This window comes from Protopterus annectens, chromosome 8.part0, assembly GCF_019279795.1.
Source record: "Protopterus annectens isolate FY-2018-M chromosome 8.part0, PAN1.0, whole genome shotgun sequence".
Lineage (NCBI taxonomy): Eukaryota > Metazoa > Chordata > Ceratodontiformes > Protopteridae > Protopterus > Protopterus annectens.
In genome coordinates this window covers 1,354,113,061-1,354,132,911 of record NC_056741.1, presented here as the reverse complement: position 1 = coordinate 1,354,132,911, position 19,851 = coordinate 1,354,113,061, and the positions used below count along the sequence as shown (strand labels likewise).

General features: G+C 35.5%; 1 protein-coding gene across 1 annotated transcript in view; it reads left to right on the top strand.

Moving 5' to 3' along the window:
- TREH (trehalase) overlaps nt 1-17,883 on the top strand; it is a 341,626-nt gene extending 323,743 nt beyond the window's left edge. Inside the window, exon 15 of the mRNA XM_044079440.1 lies at nt 16,526-17,883. Within this exon, the coding sequence (XP_043935375.1) occupies nt 16,526-16,663 (138 nt within the window). The 3' untranslated portion in view covers nt 16,664-17,883. The remainder of the gene's footprint in view (nt 1-16,525) is intronic.
- Nucleotides 17,884-19,851: the final 1,968 nt, after the last annotated feature.

Sequence of the window (19,851 nt, the reverse complement as noted above, 5' to 3'; positions counted from 1 at the left end):
TGTTGCAATAAGCAGCTGTGGGCTAAAACTCTTCATTTCTGACATCCTGAACAGGACTTACTGAAAGCAAATACTTCTTTTATTTAAACTGTAGTACTCTGCTATAGTTTATGTGACACACAGTGGGCTAAAGAAGTGCTTCATTTCTTACCACAAATGCAATACCGGCAGCTGCTTCTTCACCGCACTCTAGATACACTATTACTCTCTGGAACAAACTGCCAGCTGAAATAAAGGTTCAAACGTCCCTTGACAGTTTAAAAAACTTTCAGAACATCTTCACAAATAGGAAGTGTGCATCTGCTTTAAGGACAATGGTTAACAAAAGGCAACTATTTTGATAGCTTTACAGCATACTTGGGTAGCCTATTACTGCTTTATATTACTTAATTCTTTATCTTTGTGTATACATTTGTAAAGCTTATCTGGTTATACCACTTGTCATTTATTCTTCTATCCCTATTGCCTGTTCTGTTTTACTAACCTTTATTTTTGTTTTATTCACCTTTATTTTAATGCACTTCTAAGGGCAACTTGTATTACACTGCATGTTAATTGTACTAATTGTGCCTGCTCTTGTTTAAAGTGTGTATTTTATTATCCTTAGTCTTGTTTAAACTTTGTATTTTGCCTACATGCCCAGTTTATGGTTGAAAAAGTTCTCAGGATTAGTCCACCTACCTGTTTATCAAATAGAAAATAAAGATTTTTTTCTGTCCTAGTTAAGGTCTGTGTTAATGAGTGTAAAGGGTGGATGACCCAGCTAAGGTATGTGGTACCCCCCTGTTTACAGAGATTACATGAAATTGACTGATTTGTTGTACATGTAGTTTGATTTTCTGTGTACTTGCTTTCCATTCTTGCAGCATGAGGACAGGCCTTGTGCTTGCTTTAAATATCAGAGTGGTATTTTTAAATTACCGTTTTTTGTCATTCTTACTGTAAACATCCTAAGATCTGACATCTTTAAATGATATTTTGGCATTATGAAGTCACTGCTTTGCTACACTTCAAATTATTTTATTTTTTAGCCCAGCTAATTGCCACAGGAATATCATGAAGTTCTAAAGAGGTAAACACTTCCTAAACTCAGCATTGTTCAGGGTGGATATCAAGCACATCATGCCCCCTTTGGTATGTATCTCACTAAACATATCAAACAATTTGAAGGATTCCCAAAGGTTCCTAAATTAAAATATCAGAGGCCTAAAGTTCCTGAGCTACCAAGAGATGCTGGAAGTTCTATCCTTTTATTTAGCATCATAAAGACTTTTGAGGGGGGAGATTCTGTCTCGCATGCCACATCATTAGAGACCCAGTTGATCTGGGCACCCTGTTTTTCTGCAAGGCCAGTATCTCCACCAAAGGCTGGGTTTTAATGAGAGCTAGTGACTGTTACAACAGCTTTTGCTCAGATCTTAATGAAATCACCAGTGATAATGGCTCTTGGTCAGATTTATTATACTAAGCTGTGATAATGTCTCAGTCAGATTTTATTGGCACAGCTCCTTATATCTGCAGTGGTTAGACCATGTTAGGATATAACAATGGTGGTTGGAGCCTTTTGCTATTATATTTGTTATGACTGTTTCTGGGCCTTGTTTTGGACCTTTGTAACATTTCTGCTCAGATCTTTAGGAAATAAGCCATGATAACAGATGCTGTACCTTTTCTCTGGTATACTTAGCTATTAAAACAGCTTTTAGAAACTTGTTTTGGGTTTGTCTAGACTTCAGCTGTTCTAACAGCTATTGAAGATTAGAGTTTTATGTTCTTTTTTCTAAGCCATGGTTGAAATTTTCTTCTATATTTTAGGCTGTTTTGAAATAATTTTGTAGTAGAATAAATTCTGTTACACTTTAAATCTTCAGTAGTTTACGTTTTATTGAAGGATGAGTACTTTCATCTTAATACTTAGATATAATTAGAGCATGCCACTGCTACATATTTAATCCATTCATGAACTTGCCAAGAGAGTTGAGCAAATGAGAGCAAGCTAGTGAGATACTTGGGTTAGGAAGTGCCCCTTACTTTTTTGGAAGCCTCTTATATGTGATACCTATCAAACATGGGGTGACTACTAACCTGATAAATGTCCCTAGTACTGCTCTACAGTTTTTTCATTGTGGTCAACCCCCACAAAATATACCCTCTGAATATGTTGTGTAGTCCCTGTTGAAAAACACTAGTTTATGCATTAACATAACATAACATAACATAACATAACATAACATAACAACATAGCGTAATATAATATACAACATAATGTAGTATAACATAACATAACATAACAGATCTAGGACATTTGCTCGAGTGAGCAAATGTCCGAATCCATAATAACCGAACACAGTTTAACGAAAGCGCTTTTATCGAAAAAGCGCTTTTGTTAAAGTGTGTTACAAAAAAAAAATAAAACACTACATTTACGTTTTAGCAGGGGGGTTTCACCCCACTGCACCCCCCCATGTGGGAGGTGTGCCCCCCACACCCAACCTACTTTAATATTCTCCCTCCGAGACCGCAGTACAGTGGGGAAAAGGGAAAGTTCCCTTACCCGCACCATAGTACAGCCTCGGCAACAGGCATACTTACACGAAAGTGCTTCTTCGGTGAAAAGCACCTTCGTGTAAGTATGCCCAGCCGTTTGGGTTTCGGTCATTTGCTCACTCGAGCAAACATCCTAGATCCAACATAACATAACATAACATAACATAAAACAGCCAGTAGGAGGAGGCTGTGAGTCTGTCTAATCTGTACTCTCTAACTCTAATTATGCCAAGCTTTTTAAAACGATTAACATTCTTAGCCTGCACTTTCCATTCTGGCAGTTTATTTCACTTATCTAAAATGCTGTCCAATAAGAAATATTTTTTTATAATCCAGGTTAAGCTGTGGTCCCTTATTGTGACAGTCATGCCTCTCACCTGCCCATCCTTTTCTTCCTGTTTAACCTAATCCCATCACACCTCCCTTCAAACCTTTATATAAATGCCTCATATCCCCATCTCTCCTCTTTTCTAGCAAAAAGCTGAGCTCCTAGAGTTTGTGTTCATGCATCATTCCATTTGTTACTGGTGCCCGGCAAAAGGGTAGCATCACCTTCCTGTCTCTCAGTGCTATAGCTACAACCCTGGAAATGCAGTAACATTTCTTTTGCACTTGCTGACAAACCTCTGAACTGAGGCATATGGTTTATTCTTTCTATAATGATAATCTCCAACCATTTCTCTTATTTAGGATTGTTCATGGTGCCTGTCTGACCCATGATTCTGGAAGGATTCAAGTGGAGATGTCACCTGTTAAACCTTGCCTACATCCTTTCTATTTTTGGTACATCATCCAGCCTTTGTGTGATACGCAAAGTAATTGTTCCCATTTCATATGCCTTCTATGAGGCTGGAGAATACACTAAATAGGGCTGGTCTTAGGAATCTCTCTGTGAGGTCAGAAAAAGAACAGATTTAATAGGGCTGGTCTTACAACCAATTCTCATAGGACATCATTGTCACATTTTTCTCCTTCTGATAGCTCCTTCTGTCTTCCATTTTATGCTATACACTTTAGTCATTTCTCCACCCACAAATATAATTTGCTTCCCATTCCAATCCCACCCTTAATTTTGCACAGAGCCTACAAGAGGGAAATATGTGAGTCTGTGCACAGTTCCATACAGAACATGTCCACTAAACTGCCTTGGTCCACTTCCCTAGCAAGTCATCTAAGTGTTCCAAAAAATTAAACACTTATGGTCTTTTTCTGGATTTCCAGATTGCTTTTTTCCAGAATACCTTAAAAGTCTTACAGGTACCTCAAGCCTTTAAGTAATAAAGGCCTGATTAAATAGATGGTTTGCCATTCTTTCTAGAATCACTTTCATTGCCTTGCACCCATTGAATGCTAGGTAAGGCTTTGGCTCTCCTGTGAACCAGATTTGGATTAAATAGTTAATCAGAGAATGAATGCGATGAATGAATATAGAGAATCAAGCTGTTGAAAAACAGTTTAGATTTAATATACTTCCATTCCTTAACATTGACATTTTCTGTTTTTGTTAGATATCTATTGTTATCATGTTCCATATTTGTACTATTGAGGTTTATTGTGCCTGAATTTTAAGTAGTTATTTTCATTGCTATTAAATGCAAATTTTCATTAGGATCTTTTATATGTGCATTTGTTAACTTAAACAGACAATCATCAAAAACACACATTATCAAATATTTCTAAGATTAAGTCCCACCTGGGGATTTGTCTAAAAAAATGTATATTTGGGATAACTGTATGTGATATGTCCTAACGTTGTTCCTTTTCTTTTTTCCTCTGTCTATACCTGTTCTGAAATCTGTTTATGCTCCTGGTCTTTTCTCTTCTTTTCTACTCTGTGTGACCATTTATTTACCTTATTGTGTTTGACATGCTAAAGTTTGATAGCAGCATGAATGAAATCATTTATACATGCACCGCAGCTATGACCATACCTCTCAATTGTTTAGAGTTTTTCAGATTGTCAGGATTTTTGCCTCATAATTTTGGTCTGTTCCCCATGAAATTTGTAGTTTTCTGGCAAATCGGAGAGGCTTGAAGTCACTAAATAATGATATACATCTGAGTTTCAGACTTCATATCCTTCAGAAAAAATGCATACTAACACAAATCCTGTCATTCAAACAACTTTATAACTTACTAACTTTCGACATGATATCGAGGGCAACCCATGCTCTTTAACAGCATGGATGGATAATAGTTTCAGTTTCGGTGTGGAATGTCCTTCGAACACAGTCAACTTGCAACAAATTAAAGGTAACAATATCGAACATCCTGATATAGTTACTAATTTGAAGTTGTTGGACAATTTTTTACTGAAATTTAAAAAAACACAACTAGAAATAGCCTATTTTAAAGAATGTTTAAGGCAGAAGGTTATACCTAAAGACCTACGTAGGGTTCAATACCTGACAGGGCTAACTAAAGATTCAACTTTTCACTTGGAGTTGATTCAGTTATTCGACAGGCAAGGTTTCGAATTACTAGAATTAATGATTAAACATTATTCCGTGCTCATCGATAGTATCTCTCAATCAGTTAATGACATTGATAAAAAAGTCCTAAATGACTGCCAGTTTGAGAGATATAAATTTGAGTACAGTAGAACCTTCTCAAGCATAAATCAACATATGGGCAAGTTGAGAAATAATAAAATCAAAAAGTTAGAGTGTGATTGTACTGCATATAGACAGGGTACAGCTTACCCACCTCCACCACTAGCACAGACTTGGCAACTTGGTCAACCACATATGAATGTTAACAGTATGGACTTACAACATACTGATAATTCAAACGCTACAACACTCAACCTTTTGGTTGACCAAACACCAAGCTTGCTTAACCGATCTACCACTCAGATGAATTTTGGTTCTTCAGATTTAGCTGAAACTGGCCAAGTAGAGGTACGAAGAAGCGAGTGGCTACAGAATGCCTCTCTCGTTAACTATAATTATAATAATAGACATTTCAACCAATATGGCCAACAACAACATAATAGAGACTTTAATCAAAATGGCCAACAACAACAGGATTTTCGGAGGGACAATTCTTTAGGAGCCAGGCCGAAACAGCAAAAGGCCGGGAAATCGTTCAGGGGATTGGACACGCACAATACGGGCAGGAGATAACATCTTTGGAAGAACCGTTGGTTGATTTAACACCAATTTCACCCACGGTTTCTTCCCCTATTTTGGACAATAATATTAATGTCATTTGTGATAATGACATGTTTGAATCTCCTAGTAACATTTTCATGCCTACTGATTTTGTTTTTTCTCAACAGCATACTGAAAATCCTAGGGTCATACTTAACAAGGACAATGATTTTAAAGTGTACAATTTCTCTGATACTGAAATTTCTTCAGATTTAGTGGATTTCCTGGCCAAAGGTTACACCTATGTTCCCTGGCACCACATGGACATAGCTAAGTCCATTTTAGAACTTAAAACTTTTACAAGGAAACTTAATTTCCGTTTGTTTTTTATGAATGTACCAGATACGTTGCTTGATAATGTTTTTCGTACTTCTAGTACTTTCAATCCACCTCTTCACCCACTTCTCCAAATTTTTGAGCAGGTGTGTGAATTAGATTTCAGGAATATCGCCAATAGTAAATTTCACTATAGGAATAATGACTATAAGGTTGAAAGAGATTTTTTAAAGTATATCCAATCTCAGGATGTACGGGTGTGTAAACGTGATAAAGGAGGGGGTTTGGTAATTTTTGATAAATTCGATTACGTTGAACGCATGCTCAGTTTGTTAAATAATGATACTTACCAGGCGAGTTCTAGATCTGAAGTAAATAAGGCATACAGTTTGATTAAAAACTGTTTAAACGACTTATTTATAGAAGGGCGAGTAGACCAAGTAGCTTTTAATTATATGAGCATGCTTTTTCCTAGGTATCCATCCCTATTTGGAATTCCGAAAATACATAAGGACCTTAGCAATCCTCCTATGAGACCCCTTATTGATGGTCGGGGGTCCCCAACTTATGCATGTGCAAAGGTGGTGGATTACATGTTACAAAAATTCGTCATCTTGGAAACGCAAATTTACAAGGATTCCTGGTCATTTTTAGCAAAAATGAATGAACTAGAATACAACGATGATTGCAACTTCTTAACAATAGATGTTAAGGACATTTACACATACATCCCTCACAATATGAGTTTAGAATGGGTGGCAGCTATAATGAAGAAGCATGGAGCACCAACTAGGGATATAACTTTAGTTGTGGAACTGTTGGACCTTATTCTTACCAATAATTACTTCATTTTTGACAACAAGTTTTATATACAAAAAGTAGGATTAGCAATGGGCTCTCCATGTGGAGCGAGTGTGGCTAAATTGGTCATGGCCCACTGGGAGTCCAATTTTGTTTTTTCTGAAGAGTCTGGGATAGATAGTATTTACTACACTAGATTCTTGGACGATATATTCATCCTTTTAAAAGGAGATGAATTTACAGTAAATAACTTGGTGAATAAGTTTAATACTTCTACAGATTTCCTACAGTTCACACACTCTTTTAGTACTGACGCAATATCCTACTTGGACATTTGGCTTGTTAAGAACAAAGTTGAAAGTAATTTTATAGCACAAATATATAAAAAGGCCACATATTCTAATTCTTTCCTCCATTTTTCAAGCTGCCATCCATTTCATCATAAAAGGTCAGTTGTCAAGGGACAATTAGTGAGGGCATCACGGATCTCTAGCCTAGATGAGGATTTCGACAAAGAATGTTCTTTCTTGAAACAGATGTTTTTACATCGGGGTTATCCAGAACCTTTATTAAATTTATTGATAGATGAAGTTTTGTATAAAAGGAAAAAGTCTTGGTTTAAACCAATTCTAAGTAGAAAGCTACGGTTATGTCAAGGGACTTTAACATCTAGTACTGAGATTAATGACCCTGCTGTTGGTGTGTCAAGTTTGTATCCACAGAAGCTTCAATGTAGCTTCATGACTACTTATAATTCTCGAAGTAAATTTATTGTTAATATTATAACAAAAAATTGGGACTTGTTTAAATCCAGTCATGTAGTTTTCGAACAACTGGGTTGTAAACCATCAGTAGTTTTCAAAAGGGGTAAGAACTTGAAAAACATACTTGAGAAACGTAACAGCACAGTTCCTAGAATAACAGGAACGTTTAAATGTGAGAGCTGAAACTATTGCAGGTTCATTGATAGTACTAACTCTTTTACAATAAATGGTCGTACATATAAATTGAAATCTAAATACAACTGTAACTCCAAGTTTATTGTTTATTTGGCCAAGTGCACAGGGTGTTTTGCATTCTATGTTGGTAAAACCGAAAGAAGATTTCGGGATAGGATTTATGAACATCAATATGCAATAACCCATAATAAGATGGATAATGCCTTGGCAAAACATGTACATTGCAATGTTTCTCACAAATTTAAATTTTTAGTGATTGACAATTTCACACAGGATTGTAGAGGTGGTCCAAGTTCTTTCAGGTTGGAAGAGTTAGAGCTACTATGGCAGTTGAAATTAAACACCTTTAACTATCCTGGCTTAAACAAAGCATGTTCTATTATGAGTATACTGAAACTTAAAAATTTGCAAAGATAGTATATCTTTCTATCTTACACTTTGTATTTTTTATTATTTTAACTGTACATGTGGTAACCTGTAAGAATAACTTTCATTAAGTTACCATATGTTGTTTTGAGCTAGTTTCTATTGTGTTTATAACTTTCATATGTTGAACATTCTCTTTAAAACTTGGATTTGTGAGTTGAATTATTTTAATTGTTTAATTATTAATTTGGATGTTGGTTTCCCGCACTTTTTTGTATTTTTGTATTTAAAGACTACCTTATAGAATGCATAGTACTTCTGAAGAAGTTTGTTTTTAAACAAACGAAAAGCGCTTCAAGTTTACTCTGTTGGTACTGTTTTTATTAAATTTACGTACAGTCTACCTTGCCATTTAGTCTTTTTGTCTAATTGTTCTAAGTTTGTCGTGCCTGATTTGTATATAACTTTATAAATGTAACCTTGAAAGGGTCCACATAGTCCAAGGCAACCAACAAGTGGTATAAAAAGGCAAAAAATAAATTCAGACTCATAGTCCATTAAAAAAAAAAACACTTTTATTGATATAAATCAAGTGCTTTCATCAACAACACTCGGGAATTCCTCAGAACAGAGTTTTTTTTGATGGACTATGAGTCTGAATTATTTTTTGACTTTTTGTACCACTTGTTGGTTGCCTTAGACTATGTGGACCCTTTCAAGGTTACTGGTTTTGCTTGGTCACATAGCAAATATAGACCCATGTTCGAAGTTTAACTTTCTAAGTTTATAAGAGCAATATTTAAAATCTTTCCCTGTTTTTGGGCCTTTGCCCTCCCATTATACTACGTTTTGTCCAGATTCTTGTACTAAGAGGTTGAGAGATAAAGTACCGTATAACTTTTAGATGTCCTTAGAGATTTGAAGATAGGGACTATGCTTCCCCTCCCTAACACTCACTTTACTCCACATGCCAGACATTTTTTACAACACCCTCCTCTTTATCTAAACCATTTCTTTGCATATATTGTATATGGGAGTCTATTTCTACTGGTCTTTACCACACACTTTCCCTTTAGGTAAAGGAACTTGTAGCATTTCTAAGAATATCCCTCAGTTCATGTTGTTTCCCACACTTTTCATTGTAATTCACACCTCGGGACTAATGTATGTGCTACTGTAATTTCTTTTTTATTTGATATCATTTTGATATGACTAATGACGGCTTTGATTTTACTGTTAATGGTTATATTATTTTTATGTACTCCTGGGCTGAACTTGAAAGTGTCCATGAGATCAGTGTTCTAACCCAGTTAACACACTCAGATGTATAAACAAATTTATTTACAAATCCTGTTCTTATACCTCTCTCAAATGGCTTCTTCTCTCTTCCTCTAATTTTGTTAAATCTATTTACAGATGACAGCAAGTGTCAGATGTCGTCCTGATATGTGAAGGGTACATATAACAGCTCTACTATAATTGGTGGGTTATCTTGATATACCTGTTTTAAAGGGGCACATATAACACTTGACCTGAGTATTTCAAAACTGATCTTATGTCATTAATAGGAATTCTTGCCATAAGTTACAGAAAATTTTCAGCTTTCTTTCTTGTGTAAACTGTGCACGTGTGTTGAAGGCTTTCTTTTCCAATTGTTATTTAGACCTAGTATCCTGTATAACTGGAATGAAGTCTTCCATGTTCGTACATGTGCACTGATCACCACCATTCATGGGGTTGCCTTTCTTAAGACTGAGTAAAATATTCTTAATACTACTTCTGTTATTGCTGTGGATGTTGTTGTTTAGCAAGTCAGACTTTTTTCTGACCTAAAATACATACTCACACACTAGGGCTGTGTATCATCAACTACTTCTTAAAGTTATTGTAAATTAATGCTCATTACTTCAGTAATGCTATCTATCCACCTTAGTCCTGTTGCTCCCTTCTCCTCTGGCAATAAGTCTTCCCTGACATCAGTATCTTCTCTAGTGAATCCTGTCTTCACATTATATGGCCATAATATTTGAGTTGGACCTTTCACTGATCAGTCTGAGTTGATTTCCTAAAGTATTGAATGATTTGATCTTCTTCAAGTCCACAGAATTCTTGAAAGATATTCCGTCACCACAGTTTAGAACATTGGTTTTACAATTAACATATCACTTATAATCCAACTTTTACAAAGATATGTTAATATGATATCTTTGCTATTTCAAATCTTACCCAGATTTACCATTAGTTTACTTTCAAGAAGAAAACTTTTTTTATAATGTCATAGCTGCAGTTACCATATCATGCCGAGATCTTTCAGCCCAGGAAAATAAAATCAGTTACTATCTCAAATTCTGTACCATCTATTTGCTACGAAGTGATAGGGATAGATGATATAGCTTTAGTTATGTTATGCTGAGTAGCAAGTCAGCTATTGCACTTTCTACTTTTAGATATGTTACCAGTGTAACACCATATGAATTACAGAAGGAGACAGTTCTGAGCACATTATGTATGCTTCATAGACTGAAGCAATACTGATTTCATTAACTTTAACTATGCCCTGAATTAGGAATTGGGGCCTCTTCCTGGTAAAGTATGTAAACAAAACTAAACATTTGGAGAAATTAAACAGAGGAGCAAACAAGGGTAATCTTGAACATGGTTGGACAATATTACTTTGCAGTACAAGGACTCTTCATATGAAGATAGGCTGTAGGAATCATGTGAGAGAAGAGGATAGACAGTCCTGGTATCACAGAAACACTGCCCGGTAACAGGAGTGAGTGAGTGAGTGAGTGAGTGAGTGAGTGAGTGAGTGAGTGAGTGATTGATTGAGTGAGTGAGTGAGTTATGAAGGTGCCATAGAATAACTTTTTCAGGATTCAGAAATGGCAAAAAGGGGGAATGAGGGGTCACGGGAAACATATTATAGAAATCAACTACTACCTTGATCTGTAAAATGCTTTCTCATGTACAGAATGTGGACCTATGTAATTAACAACTGGAATGGATGGTAGAATGGGAATTCACAGGGATGTTCAAGTGGATATGGGACAGGTGGAGAAGGGGTGAGGTGAAAGATAATGAATAAGGGAAGATATAATGTTAAATGAACTTAAGAAACAGACTGGTCATCCTTATTGCATCCTTCTGTCATGAAACAAATGTAGTAGGGGAAAATGAAATTAAAAAACAGGCCTGAAGTGATGTTATCAAAATGGGTAAACAGTTAACTTCTGCCAGAAATAAAGATGAATTCTATAAATGTATCCCTGATTATGCTGTTAATTTTCTGATTAGGTTCATATTTAATACCAGAAGCGTTTGGTTTGGCTAATGTATATGTTTTCACAATATTATGAGGCAATCAGTAAACCCCTATAAAAGGCTGTTTTTTCCTAGATAAATTAAAGCTGGACTAGAAATAATTTATTCGGTGTTTTTGTAATTTCTGTCTGTTTTCAAATGATTTCTGTGAAAGCTTTAGAAAACTGCTACATTATAGGAATTTACTTCAAGACTTAGAAATATTTATTTATTTATTTATTTATTTATTTATTTATCATTGTTTACCATTAAAGTCCTACTGAGTAATACCCGTTTTCAGCTGAAGCCTGGGGAGAAAAGCTCCATTTGCTTACATTGCCATTATACTAAGCTCCAGTTAGACACAGAGTAGTTATATTTCTATTTACATTTATACACAAACAGTAGTTACATTTATACATTCTAAGATTTTACAGAGGTAGAAGTTACTAAAGAGAAAGCTCATGTGCAACCCAGTAGATTGTACAGGCAGCAGTTATGTATAAAAATTGTTTGGTCATTTCCGTAAGAGGCTGAGTGTATTCTTTTTAAAGACAGCATTTGGAGAGTACTGTATGGTGAACACAAAATCTCAACCTTGACATGAGCATGTGCAGGACCAGGATCAGTTAAGATGCTGTTTAAGTAGTGCTTTAAAGCTATTGACTTTGTAGGAGAGTTTTATTTGTGTGGGATACTATTCCAGAGTTTAGCAACATATTGGGAGCAGAGCGAGTCTCCTACAACATTATTTAACTTATTTGTAAGTAAGTAATAAGAATTTGTTTCTAGAGCAAAGGTCTAGAAATAGAAATAATACAGATGCATGATTTATAACGAAAATACAGAAATGGCATGTGCAATATTTAGAAAACAAAATCATGAAAAAGTACGATTGTTCAACATTATTTATCAAATGTCTTTTTATGAATCAAAACAAGAGCTCCAGGGAAAGAGATTCACAAAACATAATACAAAGAATACAAAAATAGTGGACCAAAATGGAGTATGAAAGACTTCATTTCTAGACTGTCACACCATTAATTGCTAGTGAAAGGGCAGTTATATTATAAGGCAATAGAAGAAAGGATATCTTCATTGAGTGCTTATGAGGAGAAAAAGACATAGCCTGATTTTTTTTTGTGAATGAGTAAAGAATTTGGGCATTTGAAAAAACAAAAATTAGATAATGAAATTTATTTTTTTTAATTTAGATGAAGAAACCATTAGTTTTATGTTTTATAAACAAAACAAAAAAAAAACAGAGACTTAAACTTTTGACATTTATATTCTGGAAAATTTGGGCTGGTAGGTGTGATTTAGTTTTATATAGTACCAGTTACCTTAAAACTACTTGTCCTGTATCTAACCATAATTCCTTAATCTTAAAAAGATATCAACAAGCTTGAAGCTTCTTCCCAAAATCAATGGAATTCCCTCTAACATTGTAAACACAAAATATTTCAACACTTCATATTTTAGAAATAAAATGATTTAGGATTCTTTTAAGGCTTGTGTATTATATTATTTATCTCTGCATGCATTTCAACGCTTGCTGAAATGTTGGTATTTTTCATTGGTGGTACCATTGCTTGAATTATGTAATAATAAAACTTCATCAGATTGACTATTACACATTTCAAGGGTTTTTCCATTTCTGCAAGGTTATGTAACCCTGGAGATAGTATACTTAATTTCTGGGGTTGTGGGGGTAGGATCCTCATGTAAAAGTTGTTTTCTGTTTTACTTTTTGTAATCACAGATGTAACCAATTGGTTTACATTTGTGATTACTTGTTTTGGATGATTTTGGTAGAGATTAATGGTAAACAAACTCACCAGCAATTATTCATTCATGTGTGTGTGTGTGTGTGTGTGTGTGTGTATGCATATGCATATACATATTTACCATTTACCATTCACCATTTTGTATGGCTGCTACATGCTCTTCTGGGATTAATAGGTCAGTTGATTGACACATTTGGTATGCTCCTTCATTCACAGTCAGTGAAGGTTTTTGTCAGCAGCATTGTGCCATTTGCCTCTAATTACATTATTGGGCCACATTGCACTATGTCAATTGCAAGAGTTATGCATTGTGCAACTGCATAAACAATGCTTCTGAATCACAAGGATAGAAGGAATTCTGTCACATTAATGCTTGCCATCATTCCACATTGTTATTTAAAAATCAGCTAGCAGTGCAAACTTTATTTCAATTTAATAGCTTACATCTGTGTGTGTGTGTGTGTGTGTGTGTGTGTGTGTGTGTGTGTGTGTGTGTGTGTGTAGATATGTGCAATCATTACATACAACACACACACTACAAATTTTCCTTAAAACAGATCAGAAACAGGACATTTTTTTAAAGATGTATATACCCTATGGTCTGTTTTTTGGAGGGACCTGCAACCCTTATTTCCTTTACCCCAACACGCAATTACTCAAAATAATCAGTTTCAGAATTGCACAACAGTAAAGAATGATGTGTACCATTTACCAAATGTATCTAATGGCATGTGAGTTCAGTGAAGTGCAGCGTTTCCAGATCCTGAAAATACTGTATTTGAACATGGAAATATAGGTCTGAAGAATATGGTCTTTATAACAGTATATATATGGAGCGGGATAACCTCCAATCCCCCTATAGCCTCGCTGCTTACATATTTTCACTTCAAGACTACACAGATTTGGAGATTAATGAATAGTAAATTTTGAGTGTAACTGGGTACTGTAATAGTCTCTGAGATTGTGTGACCTTGGATGAAGAATAACTAAATGGTGGGGAATTGCATAAACATGGCTTTAGAAGTTTGTAGTAATGACAATATCAGTACTGTGATCTTTCTGTGTTTAATGGGGTGCTGTTTGGAATACTGTTCTTTAAGCATTCTTCATTTCAGGATTTTGGTGTCAGGATTTTTTAAACTTTATTAAATCATCACATTTTCAATGATAATATGGGTATATGTATATTAATAGGAAATTAACAAAACTGTAGTAACAGTTTCCATTGTTATAGCCATGCAGTATACATATATATTTTCTTGTTAACAATTTTCATTCACTCCAACATTATATATGTTGCTGAATTCCTGGCTTTCCTTAAACTTCACTCGTCTTCCTGAACATTACTATTTATTCGTATTATTCCTGTAAGTTGCCATTCCATTACCTTTAACCAATCTTTTCTAACCTTCTCTGGTTGATTCTTACAGTTATCATGCAGTATATTATACTTCCTACTAATTATCACTTTTTTTAATATCAGTTTTTGTTCTAGACTCAAGTAAATACTTGTGTTTCACTTAGCACTTCCCTGTCCATTCTCAGTGCCTACACTCTACCACTCCCTGATAGGGAAGGCAGTCTCTAACCTGCAATTCAAACTTCTGCTTAGCCTCAACCCACACTATTACCTTTCCTTCTTGAATTATTTGATCCCAATGCCTTGGTCCCTTTGCTAATTTCATTCAGTAAATTCTACCCCCTCTTATCTATTGTTCTATACTCCTATTACCAGACTTACCTACTGGTAAAAATCTTCCTCCATTTATTCACTGCCTTAGTTCTTATAATACTTTATACTACTTTATAAATGTAGTAATTCTACTATATAGTTGTTTTTCCTTCAAGACTTGCATGCAAAATCTTAGTCTACCCCCCTCTCTCTCTGTCTTTTGAACACCCCCACCTGATTTCCTTGTCATCATTTTCCAATTTGATTTATAAACTTCTACCTGAGTTTTATATATAGTTGCCATCTATTTGGTTGACAAGGTTTTCTGGGTGTAAAAATGACTATACAATTGTGTGAATCACATTTGGTTGAATTCAATAGTTTTATTGTGTATTTTATAGTGACCAGTGTGTATGTGAGAATGTTCTCAGGTTGGTGTCAGAGTTAGGGTTAGGTAAGTGGACAGAATTAGTGTTGGGTGTTGTGTGTGTTCTGTGTCCTTGTTTCCTTTCATCTTGATTAGAGCTGCTGTTAGGGAAAGGGTTTCAGGAATAGCATAATATTGACAACAAGCTCAAAAATATTGACACAGTTTAAGTTAAACCAGGGAAGGATTTATACCCTTTCCCCACAGTGCAACCTTAGAGTTGGTATAATAATTAGCAGGGGTTGTGGGAGTGCAAGGGGCTTGCCGCCCCCAAATACATTTTTTTTTTTTTTTTTTAATGTGGTTCAGTTTTGTTGATAGTTTTGAGTTTAGATATTTTTTGCTTTCGATGTTATGTTGTTTAGATTATTTTAAGTATAGATAGATATATATATAAGCCTTACCTATGTAGCGTCAAAGTAATCCTTCAAATCAGGTAACCACAAACTACCTTGTTTTATGGAAAGAATAAGCTTATCTCACTGAACTTTTGCTCTGTTCCCCTCACAAATAAATTCCTTCACTTCCTTATTAATTATAATCCACAACTTTTCCTCTGATTGATAAACATATACCTTTTCTTTATATAAAACTAAGAGGACTACTGTTGAATCAGTTCATATGCAGTGGGTACATAATTTACAACTGTAGCCTTTGTTTTATCTTCATTTATTTTATATACTCCAAAAAACTTGAAACTATCTCAGAATGATCCACAACACCAAAACGTCCTGTTCTGAATTTTTCAGTTACAAAATAATATCATCAGTAAGCAAATCTGACTTGTTTTGACTACCATACCAGTTATATCCTTGATTTCTAAGTCCTTTGTTTTCCTTGCTAATGGTTTAAAATATAAATCAAATAACAGTTGTGAAAAAAGCACATCCCTGCCTTGTTCCTGCATTCACAAAACCCCATCATAATTTTTCATCTCAGGATTAAAGTATACAACAGGCTTCTGTAGTGTGTGTGTGTGTGTGTGTGTGTGTGTGTGTGTGTGTGTGTGTGTGTGTGTGTGTGTGTGTGTGTGTGTGTGTGTGTGTGTGTGTGTGTGTGTGTGTGTGTGTGTGTGTGTGTGTGTGTGTGTGTGTGTGTGTGTGTGTGTGTGTGTGTGTGTGTGTGTGGCTGGGATTAATACCTTCCATTTTTACCTTGTCTGTTTTCTGCTTCTGCTAAGTATATCTACTGTGATTACTGCTAGCAAACTTGCTCATATTGCATTTTTTCCACAGCTTGGGTTTGGCTGGACAAATGGAGTGGCACTACAGCTTCTGGATCAATATGGAAATCAACTGACATCAGGAACAGCCATTCGTGTACCTTGGATTTGGACATTAATTAGTATCCCTGTACTGGTCTACTGCCTGTAATTGTGCTTTTCACCTCGGTCACTATTTAATAGTTTGTCTCACACAGAACTGTGGATTCCTAAACCATGTAAAGAAGTAACCCATCTAGATCCAGATTCTAGATGCAGAAATTAATTTACTGTATTTTCTCTGCATCTCTGATTTTTCCTCTGTGCCTCTCTCTCCATATTTTAGTTTTTTTTTTTACCGCGAGAGGACTGCAACCAGTGTTTCCAAGATAATTCTGCTGATTCTGTTAATGATACACGCCTGATAAATGCAGGGAGGGACACAAGATATTGTGCATTTCAAAATTTTACACACATACAAGGTGTTGGTGTTATGCTACATACATTCCCAGGCAATTGATTATACGGTTTCTGAAAATAACTGTGTCTGTGTAAATTAAGTGGCTAACAAAAAGGCCTGGGATTCATTAAAATCCTCACCACATGTGCTAATTACCCAATGCGGGTTGGCCAATTAGTGCTGTATAGTCAGGGATAATGCTAGGCTTGGAAACAATTATAACTATGCCAGGCTAAATGCAACAACATATTATTTTTCTTTTTTCTTGTCCCCCCCTCATGTTTAAATGCAGTATATGTTCACCTGGTAGGAATGTGACACCTTGTTTGCCCTTGTGACAAAACTATCTGTAGTGGTATGTGTTCTCATGGTAAAAAGGAGGCACTTTGTTTATCCAGATGTCAAAGTACAGGGAAACATACTGAGTCTCCAGGCATGATGGCTTTGAAAAAGCAGGAATGAAAAAGCAGTGGAATGTAACGGCTGTAACAACTTTATGACAAATGGGACAAGATTAAAGGCCTTTGGCTTCACAGGTGTGAATGCAAAAATGTGATTCAGACGCAGGTATAGCTGCAACAAGAAAGACCTCATTATCATCTCATTACCATGTCTTAGAATCAAACACTGCACTATCAGACCTGACCATGCTTGTGTTCTCCATAGCTGCTCATGCGACACGTAAGTAAGGGCATCACCTTACACTGTCACATGTACACACACATTAGGACATCCATGCATATAAACACATAGACACACAATTTCAGACACACAGACCCACATCAACAAATTTACAAATAAATGTCTTAGACTTGCTGAATACTCACCGATTCACCCACACAAATGCTGCAATACACACACATAAACACATACATACTTGCTATTCCCTACCTAACCCCTGTGGTTTGACCACCCAGGCAGGCATGTACACACACACACACACACACACACACACACACACACACACACACACACACACACACACACACACACACACATGCACTATTCCCTACCTTCCCCTGTAGTGTGACCACCCAAGCAGACACACACACACACACACACACACACCCTCCCACCCCAAGTTTTGGTAGAACTGGCTATACACCCATAAGGGTGAATGGGTTACCTAGATCCTTTTACTGTAGTCACTTCTTCCTAGACTAAAATGTTATAGGCAGGGTGATTCTCCGAATCACTCACCTAAGCAAATTTGAGGCCCTGGTAATTTTATGGGAGAGCACATGGGTAATTAGCATTAGGCCCTCAACAGCCTTGCGGATTCATCTATGAGACTTCTTCTACACTAAGGCCCCCATGAGAGGAAAACCTCAGAACCACAGTGGGCTGTGAATCAGAAAGGATGACCAAGGTACAAACACTTTCCACGCCAAGGCCTCCACATTGATTTAAGCTTCTATGAATCCCAACCACATACCTCTCAAGTGTACCTCATTTAGGGTCTTAAAAAGTTCATGTTCCTCAAAGTTCTTCAAAGTTCCACATTGAAAGACTCTGTCACACATTCAGTGTTAGGAATTTTTTAAGTGAAATCCATTGTAAATAGAAATGAATCATATCAATTCATTAAAAGATCTTCTTTATAAGTAAAACCAGCACATTTTAACCATCCTACGACCTTCCTAGTTGAAGTTGTTAGTAAGCCATTAGTTTGTGTTCCACATTTTGCCCATTTGTTCCACATTATGAGGGCTAGTGTTCCTCATTTTGGACATAGAAGGTTGAGAGCTATGCCAACCCATATGATCTCACACATAAGAGAAACTAAAAATAAAGCTACCATTCTATTCTATAACTACAGATGAAGAGAAGAAAGTGATCCTGTTATGTATTACAACCGAATGTTTGATTAAATATTAACAAATAGTAACCCAGTTTCCAGACAGAAAACAACTCAGTACAGTAATTAAATATTTATGTAAAAGAAATTTCACATTTAAGGCAGAATGTTAAATCTGAGCTGAACTATTAGTGAATAAAAAGCAAAGAAGGGAAGTTATTCTGTGTAGTAATACTAAAAGAGAACATAGTAATCAGAGCTTAAATATGTTGCGTTATAATAAAATGTAATACTACATTACACTCCAAGCAATAAATACTTTTGTTTAATGTGTATTGTTGTGCTTCACAGTCATTTGTGTTTTACAGTTAATTTCTGAGGTTACTCCTGATATTAAAACTGCAAGTGGTTTATAAACAAAATGAAGATTATGGCATGTCTGATGTTTTAGTTTCATCGTCGACAAAACCACACCAATAAAATGATACAATTTTTAGGTATTAGCTGTGACTTACATAAAACAGCAAAGTTCTATGGGTGATCAAAACAAACATGCTTTTATAGAAGAAGAAAAGTTACTTACTTCCATTATGGTCTCAGTAATAAGTCATCACATATATTAATTTTCAGTGTAGGGTATTCCACCTGTGAGACATAGCTGATAATTTGTCTTACTAGGAAATAAGGCTCTTCTATAAGTAGGTGCACATAGCATGGAAATATAGCAACTTATAGACTAATTCTAGTAGTGAAGCATTGTGAATATAGCCTTTCATGATCTCATGATAAGACTTCAACTTCAAGAACATTTTCAAGAACCACCCTTATCAAGAAAATTAAATACAAAAATAATAAACGTTTTATATCAACTGTATAATTTAATAATGTATATTGTATGTAGATTATAACCATCCCCAAGGGTCTATGATTCACATTTGCTATAGAAACTGTATTGATACACTTTACATATTTAACAGTATTTACAATTATGAAAGTGCACTGACTGTGACAAAGGTATACTGAAAGTAATATAAAGGTGTACTGACTGACAAAGGTATACTGACAGTAATATAAAGGTTTACTGACTATGACAAAGGTACCT